General features: G+C 39.0%; 1 protein-coding gene across 1 annotated transcript; it reads left to right on the forward strand.

The window, feature by feature from the left end:
• On the forward strand, window positions 1–25,452 carry CHMP4C (charged multivesicular body protein 4C). Its single transcript, XM_032421956.1, has 5 exons — window positions 1–190; window positions 19,032–19,209; window positions 21,966–22,080; window positions 25,035–25,200; window positions 25,388–25,452. Exons 1-5 carry the CDS (start codon window positions 1–3, stop codon window positions 25,450–25,452), a joined length of 714 nt encoding a protein of 237 aa, XP_032277847.1.
• The last annotated feature ends 269 nt before the right edge of the window (window positions 25,453–25,721 follow it).

Genomic DNA, 25,721 nt, shown 5'->3' on the forward strand with positions numbered 1-25,721 from the left:
ATGAGCAAGTTGGGCAAGTTCTTTAAAGGGGGAGGCTCTTCTAAAAGCCGAGCTGCTCCAAGCCCCCAGGAGGCCCTGGCCCGACTTCGGGAGACCGAGGAGATGCTGAGCAAGAAACAAGAGTACCTGGAAAATCGAATCCAGAGGGAACTCACCCTGGCCAAGAAGCACGGCACGCAGAATAAGCGAGGTAGGCTTGGGGTCTGGCCGCAGGAGTGAGCTCTCACCCTTCTCCTCCAGCGCTTTCCTTGGGGACAATCCGGCCCACAGCACCTGTTCCCCAGGAGGCCAGATTTACTCCCACGGCCTTTCTAGGAACTGGTATTGACCCCCAGGGCCAAAACTCGAGTCAGCTGAACAAGGCACAATCCTGGATGGCAAAATGATAGGGAGTTCCAATGAGGCCGAACAACAGAAAAACTCAGAATTAATTCAAAAAACGATAATGAACAAAATATCAAGATTTTTTTTTTTTTTAAAAGATTTTATTTATTCATGAGAGAGAGAGAGAGAGAGGCAGAGGAGAAGCAGGCTCCCCACAGAGCAAGGAGCCCGATGCGGGACTCGATTCCAGGACCCTGAGATCATGACCTGAGCCGCAGGCAGACGCTTAACCGACTGAGCCACCCAGGCGCCCCAAAATATCAAGATTTTAAATAAAGACAGAATCGGTATTATTGATTTTTTTTTTTTTTTACCTCTGGCTCTTATGTCGTTCTACAAGGCACTTTTTTACTTAACTTTCTTTTTTAAAAAATGTGATATTTTGTCCATCGTGAATTTTGTTGCATTATTTTTGAATTTTAAAAACATTAAAATATTATTTATCTTGATTACTGACTTTTTTGCCCCTCCCCCTTAAATTTGACTCCTGTCTTGCCTTACCCTAGTCCAGCCCTGCTGACCTCAAATATCAAGTTTTCTGTTGTGTGTTTATATATATTGAATCACACATTTTAACTTGCCTGGAAATCTCCAGTGAAGTATATTCTAGTATGTTCTGGTTTGCCTTGCTCCTAAGCCATTGACGAGTTTAGTTGGCCGTTCTGCAGTTGAGATATTATTTAAAAAAAAAAAAAAAAAAGTCAGAGAACTAAATATTATATTTCCTATCACTGGTTTTTACCGCAAAAGGGACTTTAAACCAGTAATGATTCTTGGTGCTCCTGTCACACCTTGAACCCTTTGTTATTTTCCAGAGTTAATTGGTTTCTTCAGTGTACTGCTCTCTTTATAGAGAATAGATGTAAACAGCACAGTGACACGTATAAAAACCCAGGGAGAGGTTGAAATGATTTGGTCTTGTAACACTAGAAATAAAAGTGGTTTTGTAATGGCAGACTCAGAAATAGAAGCTGCAGTCCAGGACTCTGCCCACCACCTAACCCTGAACTCGCATCCACAAGTCAGGCTTCATTAGTCATAACAAAGCCCTGGGAAGATTTACTTAGCCCTAAATGACGCTGCCATTGTTTAATGCAGGAAAGGAATAATGTCGTCTGGAGCTGACCTTGAAAACCCTGCTGCTTCCCATAAAAAATGTGCCTGATACATTTGTGTCCACTTACCACCAACGATAAAAAGGCCAAGTTTCATTTTTCTCTGCCGCTGCTCTGCCCCGGCATGCTAGCCTGTTTTACAGTTAAATGCTGGTTTCTATTTTTACTTTCTGTCCGAAAATGTTTTGGGGAGCTATTTAATGGCAATTTCTAAAGAGATACCATGCCATTATGGCCTGCTAAAAAGTCATGGGCAGCTCTGCTTCCCTGTTCTTCCTCTTCAGTTTGATATGCACTCTGAAATTTGCATGTCTGTCAAGGGATGTCTGTCTGTCATCCTTTCGGGTCTGTATATCGCTTTATCTACAGTAAATACTGGTTTTTAAAAAATCTTAAAAATTGAACATCTGCTTCTAGGAAGTGGTGAAAATGTAGATTTGCTTTTGGAAGACAAAAATATAAGGTAATATACATTTTACTGATTTTTTTCAAAAATGTTCTTCAATTGGCAGTGCACTAAAGTATATATTACAAGTTGGCTTTATTAAGACCCCCCAGAATTAAAGACAACATTAATTTAAGAGCATCAATCTAACTTCCTTAAATCAGAGAAGTAACAGATGCATGTATCATGTGCAAATAACCAATTGAGGTTAGAAAAGCCACTTATTCTTTATCATTTATCCTTGGGAACTTCACTGCTGTGAGCCCAGGCCTGGTTCTACAGTGGTTCTGGGAGTAGAAAGAGGCTAGTTAGCCTGAGTTCATCTGTATTCTAAGCTAGGGAAAGAATTCATTTACAGGCCCATGTATTAGAAACCCTGTCAATATCAGCATTTTCCAAATAAATCAGATAACTTCATATACACATAGTTTCTGTTTTCCACTAGCTACCAAGAAATATTTTCTTTCACATTCATAGTGTTATCAGGCCCAATATAGTTAGTACAAAATGGGCCTTTGTTATACAAGGCTATATATTATACAGGGCTGTATATTGTGCTATAAGGGCTGTAATTTATAATCTGAGTGACATAATATATGTGCAGTTAAAGTTTTACTTCTAGACATGGTTGGTCAGCTAGCATGCTGCCAAGAATAGTAGGTTGACTGGTCAAGTAGCATTGTATCAGAAAGGGCCACACTCCTGGCCACTACAAATTCTTCAGTGATCTATTTTTCTACAGCAGAAGCTTTGACAGCATTCTGAATGTCAAAAATGGGTTTTATTGGTAAAGCAAGTAACTTCTAAATTAGCATAATAAATGTTAGAAATGAAATCTCATTGGTGAAATTACAGATATTCTAAATATGTGGATTGGCTGAAATACTTTAGAGACACCTCCTTGCTTCCCATTGTAAGAACAGGTGATAAAAATCTACTAGGTGTATAACTAACTTAACATTAGAAGGGAAGGGTACCTGAGGCTTGATCTTAGATCAGTGCCACGTCCAGTTCTTGGTTCAAGTGTATTTTTGACAGAGTGCACCTCCCACAGGGCTCAGCACCCTATCAGGGAATGTTGCTGCCTTCAGTGAGCCTTTCATATGGGGTGTGTTGGAGCTCCCAAAAGGATGTCCAGTCAGGACTTCATTGAGCTAATGGAACAAGCTAACAAACTGTTTTTGCTTGCCAGTGTATGTTTGTTTATGCAGAATTTAGTCTGAAACTTGCTCTTATTGTATCTCATACCAAGTTGGGCAGGCATAGCTAATTCTTACCTTAAACTTCTTTGGTAGTTACCGTAATCTACCAAAAAGAACCTGAGTGTGCACCACCAAATTGGCTTTGCAACACGCATGATATTCAAGGCCCTGTTGATCTAAAAGATTAACACTTGGAACAAGGTTTATAATTTGGTTAACAATTTTGGAGGTGGGGGGATGGGGTAACTGGGTGATGGGCATTAATGAAGGCACTTGATGGAATGAGCACGGGGTATTATATGCAACTGATGAATCACTACATTCTACCTTTGAAACTAATAAAAAAAATTTCTAGTAGCCATAATAGAAAAAGAAGAAAGAAAAAAAAATTGGTGGTCAGAGACTCTTTAAATGCAGTTTACATAGATTACCCTTCGTTTATAACTGGTCATCTGCTTTGTGGAAAAGCAAACTTTTTGCAAACCACTTAATCTTTTTCTTTTGAGCACTGTCATCAAGAGCAGTTTTCAATCCTGGCTGTATATTAAGTCACCCTGATGCCTAGGTCCCAACCCCATAGATTCTGATATAATTGACTGGCGTGGGGCTCAGGCACCAGTATTTTTTAAAAAGTGCCCCCAGGGAGTGCCTGGGTGGCTTACTCAGTTTAGCGTCTGACTTGGGTTTCCACTCAGGTCAAGATATTGGGGTCGTGGGATCCAGCCCCTCCTTGGGCTCCGTGCTCAGTGTGGAGTCTGCTTCAGATTCTTTCTCCCTCTTCCTCCCCCTCTGCTCCTCCCTGCTCACACATACTCTCTCTCTCTCAATCAATCAACCAATCTTAAAAAAAAAAAAAAATGCCCCCAGGCGATTCTTCCCTGTGGCCAGGGTTAAGGATGAGGAACTTAAATCCATAGTAATGTTAACAAGTTAGGAATACATGGTCTTTTCGTCCTGAAGCGCTTCCTAACTTGTTTTCACATCATGGCATCTGTGGCACTGATTTGTGTACTTCCCTGGGATAACCGGGGACTAGCAGCTCGGGGACCCTTGATACCCCGGGCGGAAGGAATCAGTACCTCAGCGTACTGCAAACCCTTCCTGCCACACTGGTTTGGTGGAACACCTTAGGGGGGGTCACTATTCTAACCTCCCTTATGAGGTCTTTTTAAAAAATAACATCATTAAGAGATGGCCATAGGTTATATTTTGCTTAAAAATAACGTCCTGATCCAGTTTTTACACACTTGATAGAAAGTAACTCAGTGTTGTAGTTAGGAACCTCAGCTTCAAAGCAGACAAACCTGGGTTTGATTCCTAGCCCTGCCCTGTCACTTAGACATTGTGTGGCTTTAGACCGTTTACTAGGCCTAATTCTCAATTCCCTCATCTGCATAATTGTGAGGATAAGATTGATCCTCAGAGTTGTTTGGATTAATGGAATTATTGTGTAAAGCTCTTAATTCAGTGCTCTCTAAGTGTCAGCCATTGTAATAACAGTAATTTTTTTTCAGCTGAAATTGGCTTCCTACTAAGTTCCACTTACTGGTCCAAATTTTGTTGTCTTCTGGAATAACATAGAATAAATCTACTCCATCTGTCATGTGAAGACCCTTCACATATTTGAGGACAGCAGTCATTTCTCTGTATCTCCTGTTCTGTGACCTCAACTCCCTCTGGCACTTCTCAGTTACCCCTTACTGTGCTGAGCTTTGCCTCCCAGGGCCCCTTCTAGGGGGAGGCGAGAGAGACCCCTAGCACACACTTGTGTGACCCTGAGAGTGATTGTCCTCTTAAATTTCCATCCTAGGTGCCTCTGTTACTTACCTTGTCCTAGGCTGAGCAGGAACGTCAAATATGTAATTATGTGGAGAGGCTGGATCCAGTCTGGGTTACCCATAGGCCTCAGGCTGTAGGAAGTGGGCTCAGAGAGATGAAAGGTTGAGACTAGGAAGGAGTGAATTTGGCCACAACCCTCCTCAGTATCATTACACATGATTCTGGTGAAACCTGGCAGCTGAGGCCCTTCCAACTCTTCATCAGGTAGCTGATGAATGAGACCCTAGGGCAGAGAGGCTTTTATTTGAGTAAGCCAGCTCACTTTGAAGCCTGGGATCTTTTATTTTTATTTTTATTTTTATTTTTTGGCAAGGCTAAGTTTGTTTTCAGAGTCATGATGCAGACTTGGTCTTCCTTGGAGTTCGGGGTGTGAGCATGATCGCATTGTTTTAGCCTAGTGTACAAACCTCCTTGTGCTCTTAAGTTTGCTTTTTATTATAGTCATCATGGAGTTGAATTCTGCAGTCTCAGACACGGGATCAGAAGGACTTCTGTATAAAAAGAATCACATCTGTGTCAGCTGGGTATCAGCTTTGTTGCCAAAGTAGTCGGGGCAAAGCATGCATGGCTCAGGTAATAAGAGACTGATGCAGAGTGCAGAAGGCCCTGTTGGATGGAAGCTCCCTTGGGAGATATCGCTTACCTGGTGACCTTCTTTCTTAAGAGAGTTTCTCAAAATGTGGCCCTCAGATCACCTGCATCAGAATTCCTTGAGGGTGTTTGTTAAAATGTGCACTCACAAGGACCCCCTCAAAGTTCTAACATAGTAGGTTGAGTGTAGGGTCCAGAAATCTGAACTTTGAACAGATAACGCAGTGATTCTGATGCCCACTAAGGATTGGGAACTGAGGAGGCATTTAGTATTTGGTGAGGTGCTAAACTGGAAACATCTACCCTCTACTGTTTTCTTCTCTCACCATGCCTGTTGTTGCTTCCTTCCTCCTCCATGGAACCCAGGGACCCAGATGAGAAATAGCTACCCATGTCCCTCTGTTTCCTGCTGAAGACACATTTCTGAAGCTTCTGACAGATCCTCATTAGCCAGCCTGAATTAGTTTTCTTGAGGGAAGTTCACGTGGTACTGTGACTCCGTAGTCCTTTTGAAGAGTCTCAGAATTCTCCAGTATTCAAATTACAACCAAGCATCATCATAGAGTGTTTGCTTGCCTCTGATTATCTGATTTTTTTTAAAGATTTTATTTATTTATTTAAGAGAGAGAGAGTGTGTGTGTGTGTGTGTGAGAGAGAGAGAGAGAGAGCACGTGAGCACGAGCAGGGGGGAGGGGCAGAGGGAGAGGGAGAAGCAGACTCCCCACCGAGCAGGGAGCCTGACATGGGTCTGGATCCAGGGACTCTGGGATCATGACCCGATCCAAAGGCAAACGCTTAACAAACTGAGCCACCCAGGTGCCCCTGATTCTCTGATTCTTTTGTGCCATACTCCGTGTATTCTGGGGCCAGAGAAAAGAAAGAGTTTTTTTGTTGTTAAAGATTTTATTTATTTGTCAGAGAGAGAGAGAGAGAGAGAGAGCACAAGCAGGGGGAGCGGCAGGCAGAGAGAGAAGCAGGCTCCCTGCAAGGAGCCCAATGTGGGACTCTATCCCAGGATTCTGGGATCATGACCTGAGTGGAAGGTAGCCGCTTAACTGACTGAGCCACCCAGGCATCCCGAAAAGAAAGAGTTTTATTCCTGGGGCATTAACAACCCATATGCGAGTCAGGTCTTACTCTCCAGTCAACTGCTCTTCCCTCTTCTGGAAAACATAGATCAATGGAAATCTGACGCTTCCTCAGTTTTCACCCCCAGTTTCTTTCCCCCAACCTCAGGAACTCCCATGGGGCTTTCACCCCATGGTGGGGAAACCTAAAATATCTGAATGGGCCCTGGGAGTCTATTCACTTAAGCTGTAGTATGAAAACTTCTCACTTTCCTACTACCTCCCTTCCCCCTCTGAGCCTGGCAGGGATCCTAGTAGACTTACACCCTCATGCATCCACTTTGGTACCCCCAGCAGAATGCCCTGGGCTTGTTATCTTTTTTGCTCTGTTAATATGGCCTCAGTTTGCTTGTGCTTTTTCAGATGCGGATCAGTTGCTTTTCCCCAGTGGATTTGGAAAGAGTGAAAAATCCCAGCTGGATTTACCCTCTCCCCATTTAAATCAATATGTTAAGCTTGCCTTCAGTATTTTACATTTATTTCTGTTAAATATCTCCTTATTTTCAGTTAAGTCTTAAAATTCTAATTTTACTGTCTTACATATGAGCTATTTCTTTTTGTTGAACCAGTCACAAATTGGATCAACAGCTTTTTTTTTTTTTTTCTGTCAAGGTCTTTGTTAAAATATATTGAATAAGACAGAACCCAAGGACAGAGCCTCATGGTATCTCTCTCTCTCTAGAGACTTCATTCCAGGAAAACCTCTACATTATAGTAACATTTCATCTAGGATTCAAGTAAGGCATGATTACCAATTTGATAGATCAGCACTCAGTGAGTTCAGTTATTCATCTGACTATGAAGATACCTGATCTACATTTCTAGCTGGTGTCATCTTATTTCTCCAACTTTTTCTCTTTTCCCTTACAATGCTTCAGTATACCTTGTGGATTATATTCCTAAAACCAAACTATATTCACACACCTCTGCTTCACAAATGCTGATTTATGAACTGAGAGTATATTAGCTTCACCAGATTCACCTGGAGAGCTTTTTAAAATGCCACACCAGGAGATTTTATTTCGAGAAATTTGGGATAAGTTCAGGATTGTGATACTCAAGCCTTTCTGGTTGATTTCAATGTGCATAATGTTAGAAGGCTAGCAGGTGGTCTATGGTTTTTTCCTTGAGTCAGCATCTAGTAATCCAAAGAAAACAGGCCAGTGAGATTAGTTGGATATTTTTCATTTTTGTGAGCTTATATTGGCTTCTAGTTATCATTGTCTTCTTTTCTAATTTCTCAGGAACTAGAGTGTAGGGTGTTTCTGTTCTAGAAGCGTTCTTTCAAGTATCTGTGGCACAGATTTTGACAGTTTGCTGATGTATTGTAGCTACTTCTAGAAGGGTAATTGGTACTGTTTCTTGTGTTATGTAACTACATCAAGTTTTGTTGTGTTTTTTTTTTTTTTTCCTCTTCATGAATTTGGAGCAGCATTATACATTCTGGAGTAGTCAGTATTATTGTTCTTCATTTAAGTTTCACAAAGCTGGATAATAGAGCTTTTCGCAAAATACTTACATTATACAAAGAATACAATTTTCCTTGATATATGTTATTTTGCAGTTAATTGAATTAGCCACCATAAGGTAGAAAATCTATTATTAACACCATGATTATGCCAAAGTCATATGATTTATACATTTTGAGAAACCATAGCAGGAGATCATTGTAAGCTTGCCCTCAGATGTACTTAGAATTACTTGTGTGTTTCTCAGTACTTAGAACTACTAATTTCAGATCAGATTTCATTTTCAAGAAAATGGGACAAAGGCATGATAGTCTAATTAATGAGACATAAGGCAAGGTCTAATACTGAATTTTTTAAGTTTACAATGCTTTACTTTGGCAATCAGGTTTGGCAAAGGCGAGAGTGACTTATTTGGGGATTCATTTTTTGTAATATGTCTAAGTACATGTGAATCTATTTGTACTTTTTTTTTAAAGATTCTTTTTTTTTTTTTTAAGAAAGAGAGCACACAGCAGGGGGAGGGGCAGAGGGAGAGAATCTCAAACAGATTCCCCACTGAGCACAGAGCCTGACACAGGCCCCATCCCACGAACCTGAGATCATGACCTGAGCCGAAATCAAGAGTCCGATGCTCAACCGACTGAGCCACCCAGGTGCCCCTCTATTTGTACTTTTAAGGAACAAAATTATCACAGGTACTTAAAATATATAGGTAATATTGAGGATTTATTTTTTTAAAACTCCATTCTCAATCTTTTGTCTTAGTAAACTATAACCAAAACTTTTAGTACAAACTGGTAATTTTAGTTTCTCCTATTTTCTTTTGACTATCGTTTGATAGAAGTTCAACAAACACACAATTGGCTTAAAAGTTTGCAGAAGGAGAAGGAAAAAAAAGCAAGAGTCTGGAATAAATATAAAGCAAATAGTAATCTATTTCCTGAATAACTGACTTTTCTATACTGGAGATCTTGATTTCTTACCTCAAACAAATGGTTCTAATAGGGAATTACTTATTGGAAATATTTAGGACTTAGTCCAAAGTTTATGCTTTAAAGCAGTGAGAGCTCCTAAACCCAAACCAATGAATCTTTGAGCCCACTGCTAAGCCCTTCTCCCAGGTATCTCTAACTTGTGGGTATTTCCAGTGAGAGGATGGGGTCTTGCTAAAGCCCCACTGTCACCTGCTCTGGGCAACCTCTATCAACTCTCCCTCAATCTAGCGAGCTAGTAACTTAAATGCCAATGCTGTGATCGCTACCCTCAAAACAAACCACCCCCCAAAAGCAAGCAAACAAGAATGGTGGTATAAAAATGACAGGAAAGGAGAAGATGATTATTCTCTGTTAAGAGTTGGGGATATTTGCAGTAGAAGTTAAAATATTTAAAAATTAAAATTTAATGTCAACCATCCAGGTTAAATGAAATAAAAGGTATACTTTTACATTTGGCTCACGTATAAATATAGAGGAATAAAATCCTGCAACCAAATATTCGACAAACACTTTTGACATTTTATTCTCTAAATATGAATTTCTGGTGAATCTTTTTGGTTCTTTCGTATAGTGTTATATGCTACATATCCATAATGGTTGTATCTTATTTGCTTTAGCAGTAATAACATTGTTGAATAGGCCTTTCTCAGTGATCAGTGCAAATTCCATGACCGATTCTTGCCATATACTTAGTACATATAAGTGAAAGTCAATATAACCTTGGAGTTTGAACCAAGATATTATCCTAACTCAAAACTTCTACTCTGTTAACTGCAGCAAGAAAAGATATTATAATTATGTTAAACCAGTTTATACATATTTTAAAGATCACACATATAAGAGCCTTTGGTTTATCTTTTTGTGAGCAGTTTGAAAAATTTTATTTATATAAACTACCTTCATTTGTTGAGTATTGTTCAGCCACTTAAACTTGCAAAGTTAAATAATGTAGTTCATCACCAATTGCAAGGTAAACCTATTCTTAAAGAATTTCAAATGGGAATAGTGATCTTGAGGGTAGGAGCTATATATTTTTCATGATTTGTTGATCCTGGGATCTCAAGGCAATAATCATAGAATCATAGGTGGTGAGAGTTGAAGGGCGCTGTAGGGATATAGTTTGTTGGTTCTCAGGAGCACCTGTAAGCCACGGACACAGTAATAGGAAATATTGGTGCATCATATGAACAAGGAACACTTCCTATAAGTAGAAAATAGAACTATGTTGTACGTACATACATATATAAATACGCATTTATACACACATGCATATTCATACACACGTGCATATTCATACACACATATACACACATATAAATACACACATATATGTGCACGCATACATACAGATACATATACACATGTATATATGTACACAATATAGAATTACATTTATAGGTGCATATGTCTACCCTCTAGAATTAAGCATAATTGCTATTTCTGACTTTTTCTATTTAATATTCGCTAGTTTCATACTCATACTGTTTTCCCTACATTTTAGGCAGTAGCAGGCCCTAGAGGTTCCCAATTTGTGAGGTTACTAATAATACCAGTAGCAAGTAAAAAAACTCATCCGTTCAATCAGTTATATATTCTGCCTGCTCAAACATTTAATTGGGTTTTTACAAAGAATATCAAGTACATTTTAATTACTACATTGATATGTTGTTCCAATAGCAGGTTAATTTAACTTGCCTGGCAATCGACCTTAGAAGCAATTAATTATAAGAAATAAGAATTCCAGTGGATATATAAAATGAGTCTTATGCAAGCATTCTTCCTTTTTTGACAACTCAAGGCTGATAGCACTTTTTGGTCATGACTTCTCACTCTCAGATTTAATAATCTCTTGTGCGACATCCTGGTGGTAAGAACTGCTTCATCTCCAAAAGTAGCTGTGAGCTTTTTAGAAAAAAGAGTTGTGTCATTTCTGTTGGAAAGTCATTTAACTTCCTTTGTCCATTTCCTATCTTTCTGGAGATGGGAGAGGGTGCTAATTATCCTCTTTCTAATCTTTTATACTTTATAATATTAATCAATCACCATTTCTCTTTTTTTCTACAGATTTCAGTCCAACATCACTGGCTTGCTTACAGCACTATTCCGCTTCCAAATGTCCTTTTCCTCAGAATATCTCTTATTTACTTTGTCCAATCTCCTTCCTTTCTACTGTTTTCTCAGGCATCTGCCGTGCCATCGCATGATACACCACATCATTGCTGTGTTCTAGTCTTTCAGCTTGCTCTTTACCCTTTTTATGACATTTAATATTGGTGAGACCTCTGAAAATATGGAGGTTACTTATAAGATCCAGTCAGTGTGGCAAGCTGGTGTGATTTGCTCTATTTTGGGGTTTAAGGTTTCTAGCTTCTCCTATATCCTATATCCGGGAGGAATCCGTCCTATGACACCTTTTATCATTCGTGCTCCTTCCTGAGCGGTGTGTTTGCTGTTTGCGTCTTCGTGTAGACTGTCACCCTGGCTTCATCCACATTGCCTCCTCTGTGGCGCCTTCCCTTACCCTCCGGAGAGAGCTTGTCCATTCCCTCTGTGCACCCACCTACCTTCTACGTGGCCCCTTTTATTCTCCCTCTGTGTCTCCTCAGCTACTGAAATGTAACTTACACACGTTAGTATCTGCGGTCACAGTTTCTGGAAGATAATGGATGCTTACTGAATGCTTGTTCAATGATGAGTAAGTGGTTGAACACCCACTTTGTATTTGACTCTCTGAGATTATAGCCTTATTTCTTCGTCCCTGCAGTACCCAACACAGTGCTGGCCGCGTGGTAGATCTTCAGTATCTATTCCTGGGCTGGCTGACATGAATGGATGAGAATATTTTTTTAAACTGAAGAAGTCCAGGGAAATTCATGATGTGGTGGTCTGGGCCAAATGAACCTTACAATTTTCTAGTATTCTCCCAGCTGTTTTCAATCTAGCCTGTGACTTTGAACAGAAACATTTTGTTTTCATTCCGTTTGTAGAATGCTTACCATGGATGATGCTTATTCAGATTGTGTTTTTCAAGAACTAAAGCAAGGTGCCATAAATAGAAGGTATTCTTTAATTAATGAAGTGATTTGTATGTGAATAAGAACAGGGCTCACCTTAAAGGTTCTCAAATAAAACAACATGATTATGACCCTTCCCAGTTAAAAGCAAAAGACGATGTGACCAATTATGTGTGACATATGTCTCTTAAGCACTCTCTGGGATTTTTCTTCTAGGCCCCACCTTTAGGCCTTCTCTAAAGATCATCCATTCCTGGTAGAGAGAAGAGCTGTCATAATGCAGTTTCATATTTCACACACGGGTTTGTCTGTCGTCACTAGATATGATGGTTTCTAAAAAGTTCTTCTTTTTTTTGCCAACTAATGGATTACCAATGCACACATGTATATGCTCTCAATGAGTGAAGAACAGACTGACCTTTAAAACCAAGATGCCCTATATGTTATATGAACAATGAAACTGTAACTTTTTTCTGCCATTTCTAGTTATTTTTCATAGATGACTGAAAGCCTTCCTCCTCTGGCCATGTAGTAGTGGAGTAAAGTTGCTTCAGGCTGGTGGAATTTTGGTTCAAGTGAGTAATTCTTAAGTTTCAGCCGCCATCCTCACTGGGCGGTAGTAAGGGCTCTTCATGTATCCTTAGCAGCAAGTCCGTACAGGACGTTGTTCTGTGATTCCATTGCTGAAGGAACGTCACTGTGAAGCGAAGCGACAAAACCCCTGGCTGTTTCTCCACCACAAAAGAATACAGTAGATTCCTTTGTTTCAGAAAGAATGCTGTCCAGGTCTCACCCGCTGCTTAAAAGCACATACAGGAGTTTGAAGATTGAATTGCACCCTCCTACACAGGTTGAATTACATGGCTCTGAAAACGTCCTTCTTTGCCAATCGGGAGCACTGCTAAATTTGCAATATTTGTCCCTTGTCTTTGAAAATAGGCAGCTGTTTTCTTTTCCCGAACTGTTTATTAGAAAACAAAATCAAAGCCCGTCTAACTCCTGGTGGGCCTGAGGCATCATCATTTCATGTGAGAACCAGCTCACAGGAGACTCTTGAATGTATATTTCTTGGTTCTTTGGAACATACGGCTCTTGTCTTTGTGTTTGGGGGAAGCATCCTGCACCAGGCAGAAGTCACAGGAAGTGTCCGGTGTCCTGGGACCAGATCCAGCTCTGCAGAAATCACTGGGTTTGCTCACCCAAGATGATTTGAAACATGGAAGTCAGATTTTAAATTTGGAGGACTTTGCCTGCAAATCCAGATTTCTTGCTTCTTTTGAGCTGTGGGAGGCGGGGCATGGTGGCCATGGACCGGGGCCTGCGGGGTTGCTTCCGATAAATCAGGTTAAATGCTTGCCTTGTTGCTAGAGTTCCTGCTTCTTCCGGTTGACTCCCTGATCCTGGGATTAAGGTCGACTGCCATTTATTATCACTCTTGTACTATTTTTTATTATAGTAGACTAATATTCCTCTGTCTTTTTCTCTCTCACAGGTGAGAAAACAAAGAAGGCCTTTCTTCCTAACCTCTCTTTGCTTCACTTACCTTTCCTTACCTGCCTGGCTCCCTCTGAGATTAGGACTCTGGTGTAGGCCAATCCGTAGTTTGTGGCATGGGAATGAACATGTAAGTTGAGATCTCAACTCTTAGTGAATTTTTAAATTTCTCCCATGTACTTTGAAGGGCAGAAACTGTATGTTAACATAGGCATTTAAAACTGTGTCCAAACCAGAACTCATTATTATTAACAACAAACATTTGCAAGGTTGGGCATTATACCATGTGGCTCCCACCATATGGTTCTGACAACCCTGTGAAGGAGATAATGATGATGATTATAAAGATCCCTAGTATTTAGTAGTCGCTCACTATGCATCAGGCACTGCACTAAATACTTTGCATATGTTATTTCATTTAATCCTTAACCATGGAATGAGTTATATCCTCATTTTCCAATAAGCAACCTATGTAAAGTCACCCAACTATGGATAGATGGAGCCTAGGTTTGAAAGTAGGCAACTTGACTCCAGAGTACAATGGTCTATTGTCATCTGTGTATTATTGTTGTTGCTATTATTATTATCATTATTATCCAAGTAGGGAATGTCACTTAAGAGTTAAGGTCACACTCCAAGGTTATTATGCACAGTTAATAATTGGTAGGGGTAAGATTAAAATGTAAATCTAGTAACTCTGAAGTCTCATCCTTTATATCAAATTGCATTTTTTGATTTTTAGAAAGTAATCTAAAATTAATTCTTACCGGGAAACATGGTATATTTTTTAATAGAGAAATATAAAATTTTTCTAAAAAAAGGAAAATGTTTTTGGGTCAATGGATACCAGTTAAGTTTCAAATAAGTATAGACACTGAACCAGCCTAACAAGATAGGGAGGAGACACACTTGGAACATTCCACTTCTGGATATGTTGGGTGGAGATGTGTATTTGAAGTTTAGCTTCCTAAGATTTTCTAATATTTTCTAATGTTTTCTAATATTATGTTCCTGTTATGGTGAGTTATGGCAAAAACAAAAACAAAAACAAAAAAACAACAACAGGTAACTTGTTGCTCATTGGCCTCAGATATAAGATACACAATTGCATAAATTAATAAATGTTACATAAATTGCTATTTTTAATAATAATATCTAATTGCTAAGTATCTATCTTGCATGGGGACTGTATAAGGTATTTTCCATAATTCCCTAATTTTCCATAATACCCCTAATTCTTAAAACAATCACCCTGCATTGTGAGGATTATATCCCCATTTCCAGAACAGCAAACTGAAGCTCAAAGAAGGGAAGTGACTTACCCAAGAGTACACATCTATTAAGTCATGGGAGAAGAAGTCACACTCTGGCCTTGAAGGCCATACTTTTTCTATTATACCATGCTGTCATTTCTATGTTTACAAAATTATCAGATTTATTTATTTGATATTCATTCATTTCATCTTCTGGGAAGTAGACCAATAATAGCATCTACTCTTGGAGTTTTTGTGAGTTAATGACAATTCACATAAAGCACTTAGCACCAGTTTGGCATATAACAAATACTTGATGTTAATTTTTGTTATGTATTTTATTGGCTGTGTGCCAGGACCTGGGCCAGGTACTGGGGAAATAGGGGAATAGGATACTACATCTTTCTTCAAAGGGCTTATAACTGGTGTAGTTGAGATGGGGTAGAATAGGTTTTATAAATAATTATAATACAGTGTGATAAGTGCAGCAGTAGATACGGATCCACAGGTAGGGTGTTAGCACAGGGGGTCAATTGACCATTCTTCCCATGTTGGGGAGAAAGCCCTTGCACAGCTCTGGTCATTAATGTGATGAGCCTCTCTACAGGATGATATTGTGTGATGTCATAGAAAGGCCTTTATGCAGATAATTTTTAAAAAATTGTTTTAGTTCTCTCCTAAAGGACGGGTTAAACAAAAACTCTTTTCTAAATAAAGTGTCAGTGCTATTTAGCAGGGACTTCAGTTGTGATTTTGCACCTGGAGAGGGAAGCCAAGCAGAACCTGATAACCCTGGACTTCCACAGTGGGCAGGGAGGGATGGGAAGACAGTTACCACTCACCAGGGAGATAGAGAACAATTCCACACCTAAAATAAAGCCTTTCTTTGTCAAGCCTGTCTACTTGCTCCCTCCCTTGGAATACCACACCTACTTCTTCTACAGAGCTTCCGGGCAGCCTTGCCTTTCAAGACCTCATGGCAAAACACACTTATGTAACTACAAGTAGCCCAGCTACTTACACTAACTATTCTAGTCTTTCATTTATAAATGAAAGCTTTTAACACAGACTCAAAAGAATTTTGATGAAAGGTAATTGCAAGAAAGGGTTAAGGTAAGCAAAGCAAACAACCAAACCCAAGGGAAGAGAGATAATGTAGGAAATAAAAAATGTTAAAGACAAAACTTGTGTTGGTATCTTCAGGGAGATTCAAGAGGCTATTGAATTATAAGACAAGAATGGGCTGCCGTAAAAATGAGCAGCTAGAAGAAAAAGTTCTTAGAAATTGAAAAACATAATAAAAATAAATGAGGGTAAAAAAGTAGAATAAATGTAGTTGAAGACTAATTAGTAATTCAGAATATAAAGTTAAGGAATTATCCCAGAACATAGAACAAAAAATTATTAGATTGGAGGATAGAGCCAAGGAATCCAACATCCATCATATAAGGATTTCAAAAAAAAAAAATAAATAAATAGGGATTTCAAAAGAAAGTAGGCAGGGGCACCTGGGTGGCTCTGTTAAGCATCTGGGTTTGGTTCAGGCTCGGTGGGGAGCCTGCTTCTCCCTCTCCCTCTCCCCCTGCTCATGTTCTCTCGTGTTCTCTCTCTTTCTCCCTCTTTCTCAAATAAATAAATAAAATCTTAAGAAAAAAATAAGAAGAAAGCAGCGAGAAATAATGGAGGGGGGAAAAGTAATAAAAAACATTAAAGAATACAGTTTCCCCAAGCTGAAGGAAGACTTAATTCTTCAGAATAAAAAAAAAACCTCACCAAATATTTAGTTGGGAAAAGCAAAAAATAAAAGGCACACACTTAGCCCTATGCTGGTGAAATTTCATAACTCTAAGGTAAAAAAGAAAATCTTAAACGTTTCCAAAGAAGAAATAGGCTAACAAATTTTCTACAAAGGGATGAAAATAATATTATTATCAAACTTTGGAATATTGATTACCCAATGACAATGGAATAGTTAAAATTTTTGGAATATTTTAAACCTAGAGTTCTATAAAAAAAATCCAAACTATTATTCAAGTTTGAAACAAGATGACATCTTTAGATCTATAGGTATTTAGAGAATTTATATCTATGTACCTTTTCTGGGGAAAAAAAAAAAACCACTTTAATATTTATTCCAGCAAAGTAAAAATAATTCATGAAAGGATGATGTAGGATACAAGAATCATTAGTAAGAAAATCTGTCAAACTTAATGCAATTGTTAAGAAAAGTTTCCTTAAAAGTTTTTTTTTTTTTTTTTAAGATTTTATTTATTTGAGAGAGAGAGACAGAGCGAGCATGAGAGGGGGGAGGGTCGGGAGGGTCAGAGGGAGAAGCAGACTCCCTGCCGAGCAGGGAGCCTGATGCGGGACTCGATCCAGAGACTCCAGGATCATGACCTGAGCCGAAGGCAGTCGCTTAACCAACTGAGCCACCCAGGCGCCCAGTTTCCTTAAAAGTTGAAAGGTTAGTGAAAACAGCTAGTAATCATCTAGAACTAATAAAATTGCAGTTATTTCAATCAAACATTGGAAGGTCTGGGGTGAGAAAGGAATCTTATTTGGGAACAGTAAATTATCAATACTGATTAATTTTCAACATGGATAGAAAACTCAATTGTATGTGTCTTTTTAAAATACAAGAGTATTCTCAGGAGAATAAATTTAGTATATATAACTATCCAACAAATTAAAGGGGGGAAAATGAACAAAGAAAATTTGATCAATATACATAAAGACAAGACAGCAGAAGTAAACAAAAAATACAACAGAAAACACAAAAAGATGATAATAAAAAGATGATATTAGATAACATATCAGTTATCACAATAAATAAATATGAGTTAAAATCTTACATTAAAAGATAGAGACTATCTGAATGGGTTGAAAACAGTCACATAAACTACATATTCAAGTATATGCTATCTGTAATAGGTGCAATAGAGCAAATGGAAAACAATTTTGAAATAGAGGTCCCCATAATTATTATAGGCAAATTGTAACAAAAAGCTGAAACATTAATATAAAACAAAATGGAATTTAAGGCAAAGAGGATTAAATGGGACATAGAGTAATATTTCATATTGATGCCAGTAAAATCTGACAAACTGTAATGACTATGAGTCTTTGTGCACCAAACAAAAAGCATTAGAATAAGTAAACCAAATCTCTTGGAATTATAAGAATAAATTGACCAAAACAGAGTTCGAAGAGAGCCTTCTCTCAGATCTCTGTTGCAGTAACTTACGTGCTTCGCTCTGAAACCATAAAGCTATTTGGGGTACTTTTGCCAATTCCATTTAATCATCTTTATATTAACATTCTTCTGCTGCTCTTTTCCTGCACTCTCCTTAAATGCCCTATCAAAACTCCTATTTTAAGGTCTTTTTTGGCGGGAGTGCCAGAGTCAAAAAGACTCTTAGTTTTGTGATTTTCAAATGAAGCAGGTAAAGAGCTAAACCAGGAGGGTATTTGGATATTTGCTGAAAGCAACACTCTTTTCTGTTACCAGCATGCCATCTAATCCTTGAGTATGACTCTAACAGTGTTGATTTTATGGTTGCTCATGGTTAGATGTAACCTTGCTGACCATCTCGTAATCATTTTAGACCAAGACATGAACCCCATCATCCTAGGTTTGGTTCCAGCTGCCAGTCACTGTCTACCTTCAAGAAAGTCACATAACTTAGCTTGTCTCTGAAATAAAGAAACTGGGCTAGAATAGACAGTTACTATGATTTTTTTTCTTCCTCTAAAGTTTTATTTTTCTACTGCATGATTTTTACTCATATTTTTATCTATTCTTTTTCTAAAATCCTATACTGACAGAAGTACTTCTGAGATATATTTTAATGGAATATGAAAACTGACACTTTCATCCTCTTGCCAGATCTTCGGAAGAAAAGAATAGCAAAATGTTTGAGGGAGTGGTAGTTGGTGCGGGTGATTGAAAGGACATGTGTTAGTGTTAGTTCGTCAGCTGTATTTGGCCTCCTTGGTGTCTGTAGGGATCAACAATGCTGAGTCTATGGTTGGTGTTGAGCAAATGTCTCTTGAGTAAGTGGCTTGGGCTTCCTCCTTATAAATGTGGCTTCTCCCTTATTTAGCTGCATTGCAGGCACTAAAGAGAAAGAAGAGGTTGGAGAAGCAGCTCACTCAGATTGATGGCACACTTTCCACCATTGAGTTCCAGAGAGAAGCCCTGGAAAATTCACACACCAACACCGAGGTGTTAAGAAACATGGGCTTTGCGGCAAAAGCGATGAAAGCAGTTCATGAAAACATGTGAGTGACTTTGGTCTCCCTCCAAGTCATAAATTCCCTCAATGTTGAGAAGAGCCTTTGGAGCTATATGATGATTTTGGCAGGAATGGAGTTACTCATTTGAGGTTTTTTGACATGTTGGAATGGAATGCCCCCTCAAAGAAAGATTAGAAGTTAGAGTAGGAAAAAAAAAAAGGACCATGAGAAAATGAAGACATTCATTTCGCCCTTAGGTTTCTCAGTTGTCTCAATAGTGTCTGGTACTCCACCTGTAAATACTTTCATACTATAGGCTTTAAAAAATTTTCTTTAAAGATTTTATTTGAGAGAGAGAGAGTGAGAGAGAATGAGAGCGAGAGAGTGAGAGAGAGAGCATGAGAGGGGGGAGGGTCAGAGGGAGAAGCAGACTCCCCGCTGGGCAGGGACCCTGACGTGGGACTTGATCCCAGAACTCCAGGATCATGACCTGAGCCGAAGGCAGTCGTTTAACCACTGAGCCACCCAGGCGCCCTAAAAATTTTTTTAAAGATTTTATTTATTTATTTCAGAGAGAAAGAGAGAGAGCATGAGCAGGGGGAGGGGCAGAGGGAGAGAGACAAGCAGACTCCTCACTGAGCAGAGAGCCCAATGCAGGGCTCAATCCCAAGACCCTGAGATCACGACCTAAGCTGAAGTCAGATGCTTAACCAACTGAGCCACCCAGGTGCCCCTCACACTGTATTTTTTAAAAAGGCCTAAATGTCAACATCTGTGAGAGTATTAGAATTATCGAATAATGGTTGTCAAACTTTGGTTATCAAGCCTGGAAAACTACAAAAGAAAACACAGATGCCCAGGCTCCTTGAAGGAAGGTAGGGATTGGGCCTTTTTGTTTTTATCACCAAGTTCCCCAGGTGATTCTGATCCTAACAGGTATTTGGGAAACACTGACCTGGAATAATAGCTATGAGATGGATTTGAGGTCAGATTTTCTGAGTTATAATCCCAGTTTCATTACCAGCTGTCCTTGAGCAAATTACTTTTGCCTTTCCCTGATTCAATTTCCTTAGCTGTAAATTGGAGATAATAATAGTGCTTACCTTGTGTAGTCATTGTGAAAGTCAATGAGATACTAGAGACAATGCACCTAGCCTAGTTTCTGGCACAAAGTAAGCACTCATTGTCAATATTCATAGTGGTAGTGGGGCTGGTGATAATTTGCTTTACATCCACACTAGGAAATCTATGCCTGGGACCTGATCCTTTCCTGAGATTGGATATGAGAGTGACATCTGGGTCAAAGATGCACAAGAACAATGAGTGCCTGAGGGATATTGAGAAGTGTCCATGGATGGGAAAAGTGGGAGAGTGGGAGGCTGGGGCCAGTGAAGACATCTTTGCTGACATTTTCTTGCCTTGATAATTCATTGACAATCAGATGTCATTTTGACAGCTTCAGAAAGATCATTAGAGTCGTTATCAGAGTCACAATCCTCTCTCACTGCTGTAAGCGGGGTGCTAACTGCATCACAGAATCACAGCCTTTCACCCCAGGTAGTTGAGCAGCCGCATTCCACTATATTCCTTTTGAGAAAAATTCAGTCTCAGGCCCAGACTTTATTCCTTGTCATAAATAAGTTCCTTGTATATTTGTTATAAATGTAATTATAATAATTGGAAATAAGGGATGATGGGAGGATGCTAAAAGAAAACTTTTTATGTAAAACTACTTGGCTTTTCCCATATATAGAGTCTGGGAAACTTGCAAAGTATTTATTCCACTGGGAGTCACAATTTCAGTGTTTAGGTTGCTTAATAATAAGGAAAGTTGTCACTTCTCTGGTATTCCATCAGTTTGGCCTAGTTTCAGAGCTGGAGGACTGATTCAGAGACAGGGTGGTAGAGAAGCAGTCCAGATCCTGGCCTTCAGACCCTGACAGCTTAGGCTGGTGGTTAGCGTCCGGGGGGGCTGGCGGGGGTGGGGGTTGGCCCTCAGGTGCTAGAAACTTCCTAGGCCTCACCCTGTTCTCATTAGTGTTCTCCCTCTGGCATCAGCAGCTGTGGGAAAGCCCTCAGGGAGTCAGGATCTCAGAGCCATGAGGCATTCTAGAAAAATCTCTGGTTCCAGAGTCCAGCTTCTCTAAAAGGCTGCTGTCAGTGACTGCTGAGTGTTGCCACAGCTTATCTTGGTCATGGTGATCCTCGGTGGTCTATGGCACCATTTCCTGCTGACTTGATACACAGCAGCATATATTATTAAATTCTACATATGCCCTACCTACCAGACAAAATTTCAAAATGCATCTACAAATATTGTTAGTTTTAGTCTCTAGTGCCTCCCAAATGTAATGGCTATTTATCAAATATTTAAAATACATGTGCATTTAATGTAGGATTATTAATTTTCTTGAAATGCAAGTTGTTTTTATTTTATTTTTTTAAAGATTTACTTATTTATTTATTTGAGAGAGAGAGAGAGAGAGCACATGAGAGGGGGGAGGGTCAAAGGGAGAAGCAGACTCCCTGCTGAGCAGAGAGCCCAATGCGGGACTCGGATCCTGGGACTCCAGGATCGTGACCTGAGCTGAAGGCAGTCACTTAACCAACTGAGCCACCCAGGCGCCCAAAATGCAAGTTATTTTTAAAGTTGATAAATCTTATCACCAGAAAATTTTGTTATCCTACTGAAATAACTAAGAGTTTACATTAAATTGACTCATTTTTCATATGGAATTATATCTAAACTCATAATTTTAAAGTAAACTTCTAAAAGATTTCAATAGCATATTATCTCCCAGGGATCTGAACAAAATAGATGACTTGATGCAAGAGATCACAGAGCAGCAGGATATTGCCCACGAAATCTCAGAAGCCTTTTCTCAGCGGGTTGGATTTGGCGATGACTTTGATGAGGTAGGTAACACAGTGTAAAGAACAGAGTGTTGTGGTTGCTGAAAAGGATAACTTCCTCCCATATATAGCAGGCAGTGTTCCTTAAATATTTTCTTAAATATCATTAAAGAATAAGTGATATTTGTTAGTGATGTACTTGTCTTAAGAGGGAAATGAAGTGCTGGTAACCCTGATTTAAAAGAAAGATTAATATGGTTTAGCAAACCACCCCCTAATTAAGTTTTCAACTATTAAGGCAAGGCAGCATGTGATTATGTAGAGTTAGTGACTTTTAATGGTTGAAGCCAAAATAGAACCATTACAAGGAATCAAGTGCTCACACATCTGGGCAAAACAAAGATTGTGTCACTCTGCAAGGAACAGACATATCACGCTCTGTAGTTGTTAAATTAGAGGTTAGTCTGCCTCTGTTTATTACTCAGGCTATGAAACAAAATAAATGTAGAGTGGCATTATTAACACACACATTCCATTTAGATTAATCAATCCAATAATAAAGACTATAATTATAATGGTAGTGTCTGCACTGTGAATTTCAATTGTTCTACTCAAAGCACACATAAGTAGGACTACTATATGTTTCGAAATGTTTCCAGTTCTCTGATTAGTATGGGAAAGAATCTGACTTCCTACATCTATGTGGTATTAAAAATGATGCATCTACTAAGTAAGATGTGGTTCCATGGAAACCTGAAACATTTGGAATGAGTGACAACTTTTAAAAATGGTGTAGACCATCACATGTGGGACTTAAGAAACAAAACAAAGAAAAAAAGAGACAAACAACAACAACAACAACAACAAACCAGGCTCTTAAATATAGAGAACAAACTGGTGGTTGCCAGGGGGCAGGTGGATGAGGGCAGGGGTTGAGACAGGTGAAGGGGATTAAGAGTGCATTTATCATGAGGAGCTCTGAGTAATGCCTACAATTGTTGACTAGCTACACTGCACACCTGATATTAATAAAACACTGTATGTTAATTATACTGGAATTAAAATAAAAAATATATATCCCCCCTCCCCAAATGGTGTAGATCAGGGGTTAGAAAATTTGGCTTTTAGGCCAAATCCTTCCCGTGGTCTTTTTGTATGGTGCCTGAGCTAAGGATGTTACATGTTTAAAGGACTGCAGAAAATAAGAGCAATAACAATAGAAACAAAGAAGGCTGCGCAACAGAGACTGTATGTGACCAGCAAGCCTAAAATATCACTATCTGGCGCTTTACAGAAAATGTTGCCTAGCCCTGGTTAGACTAATAAGCATCTAATGAGTGCATTTCGATGCGGTGGAAAGGGCTCTGGGCTCACAAGGACATCTGGGTTCTGCTATTTGTTACTCAACTTTGTGTAAGTCTCTTCACTTTTCTGACCCTTAGTTCTCATCTGTAAAAGAAAAATTACTGTATTGCTAGATTATCTCTGAAGTTTCTTAAATTCTAGAATTATTTTATCAGTGAACAAGTGTTCGGTACTCAAAGTCTATAATTGACGGAGGAGATGATTATTCTGTCATATTTGCTAAAGAGAAAATATCAATATCTTCTCGGTGCTGTTGATAACTATCAAGTGCTATCGGCAGTTCTGGGCACCCATTCAGTGTAGGATAGTGTGTGCTGCCATTACTGTATTTACTATATTTGTTCCCATTTATTTTGTGAGCAGAAGTAGGCATCAGAGTATTCATTCTGAAGGCACTTTATTCATATTGCCTGTGGAAAACCAAAAGCACGCAAGTACACTGGCCATATTATTTCACATGGCCTGTGAAAGTGACGACATATACTTTCATGATTTATTTCCTTTTCATGAGGTAGATTTAACAGTGGTCAGACAATCGTTAAGCTTGCTGCACATCTGATATAAATTGACTTGATCAAATGTTGTGGTTGACTTAAGTATCTCCTGTCTTGGCCCAGGGTATTGTTACTCTCACTTTAATATAAGATAATGATTTATTACCTTTCTCCCACATTCGATAATGAGTTCCTTAAGTGTAGAGACTGTTGATTCAACTTTTCATCCCCAGCATTGAATTCAGTACCTGACCATGAATGAGCTTTCAATAAATTTGTTCAGTGATGAATGAATGAATAAACAAAGAATCTCCTTGGTGGAGTATAAGAGCGCCTTAGGTCATTTCTAATAGTGACAGTCTTAGAATCCTAATAATGACAAGTTTAGTTTCAACTCCCAACCTCTCTCCGAGTTGGGGGGGGGAGAGGGGGTTGGACTCTACCTGAGTACTCATGGAGCCAGTTAGATCTGAACTACTGCAGTTATGTCATATCTGACATAAGGTGACTTATGCCTTTAAAGTCTCAAACTGGTCTTGTCTAAGTTTCTTCAGGCAGAGAATAGTTTAGGATTAAACCAGACTCTCTGAGACTATAGCTAAAAGAAGGAAGTACAGTGTACCTACGTTGACTTGGAAGTTTTCTAAACCCAAACACACAGCATGATTTATATTGGCTTTGGTAATTTTACAGAGAAACTTTGTATCTTTGATTCTTTTTACTTTCTGTACATTATAGTTTTGCTATACCTGTTGTTTTATTTTCAAAAGCATTAGCCGAGATGAAAATATTTGCTCCAATTAAAGTTTTACAGATTCTTAATTTGTTACAGCAGAAAAGAAAAGATACGTTGGAAAATGACAGGCAAGGTGTAAAGTTCCTAGAAATTGTGGAGGTTATATATTCAGCTAGCACAAATTAGTTGAATAACTGTTTACTGAAGTATTATAAGATTAACTACGACAAATTTGCACAACCCAAAATATTCATTTTTAATCATTGCTCAGTGTTGCAAAAAAGACTTAGTCTTAAAATAAATATTCCATTTCACTGGGTTCTCACATATCAATTGGGTAGCAGATGTTCTTATTATTGTGTTTGAGGAAACCCACTTCGTGAAACGTTAATTCCATAATTCTTTCTTTCTCCTATGTTCAGGATGAGTTGATGGCAGAACTTGAAGAATTGGAGCAGGAAGAATTAAATAAGAAGATGACAAATATCCGGCTTCCAAATGTGCCTTCTTCCTCCCTCCCAGCACAGCCAGATAGAATGCCAGGGAGAATGGCAGGCACGTCCCCCGCTGCACATCGATCCCGAGCAGGTCTGTTGCCCACATCAACTGCCTATGGTCAGTTAGTTCCCTGAAATAATTAGCCAGGTCAATCCCTTTTAGCACTTATTTTTTGTTTCATAAATATATACCTTTTAATACCTGTATGCAAACCTGCTTTCTGTGCTTCAGGTGTGAATGTAACCAATTGCTAATTTTTATCCATTTTATGTTCCAGCATCTTCCAGGAGGGCAGAAGAAGAGGATGATGATATCAAACAATTGGCAGCTTGGACTACTTAAACTAAAATGGAATTTGTTGACACCCAAATTAGTGAGCTGTACATAAGACATAAAAAAATGTTTTTGCCACGTTCAGAAGTTAACAAAGACCCTGTTTTATATTTGCGCTGGATGAGTAATTGTCTTTTAAGCCTTATAAATAAAAGTTACAAAGAATCATGTGTAGACATCCAATCAGGGATGGAAAGGGACTTTCTGCTAGCATCTGGGAGGATCTCCCCATGCTGATGGGATGGGGCATTCTATCCTTGTTACATGCTACTGTATTT

The sequence above is a fragment of the Phoca vitulina genome, unplaced genomic scaffold (assembly GCF_004348235.1).
Source record: "Phoca vitulina isolate PV1807 unplaced genomic scaffold, GSC_HSeal_1.0 scaffold25, whole genome shotgun sequence".
Taxonomy (NCBI): Eukaryota; Metazoa; Chordata; class Mammalia; order Carnivora; family Phocidae; genus Phoca; species Phoca vitulina.

Excerpts from the sequence above, each read along its gene's own strand:
- CHMP4C (XM_032421956.1), top strand. The coding sequence starts at position 1 with ATGAGCAAGTTGGGCAAGTTCTTTAAAGGGGGAGGCTCTTCTAAAAGC. Across the intron at positions 191-19,031 it reads CGGCACGCAGAATAAGCGAG|CTGCATTGCAGGCACTAAAG; the intron begins GTAGGCTTGGGG and ends TCCCTTATTTAG. Across the intron at positions 25,201-25,387 it reads TGCACATCGATCCCGAGCAG|CATCTTCCAGGAGGGCAGAA; the intron begins GTCTGTTGCCCA and ends TTTATGTTCCAG.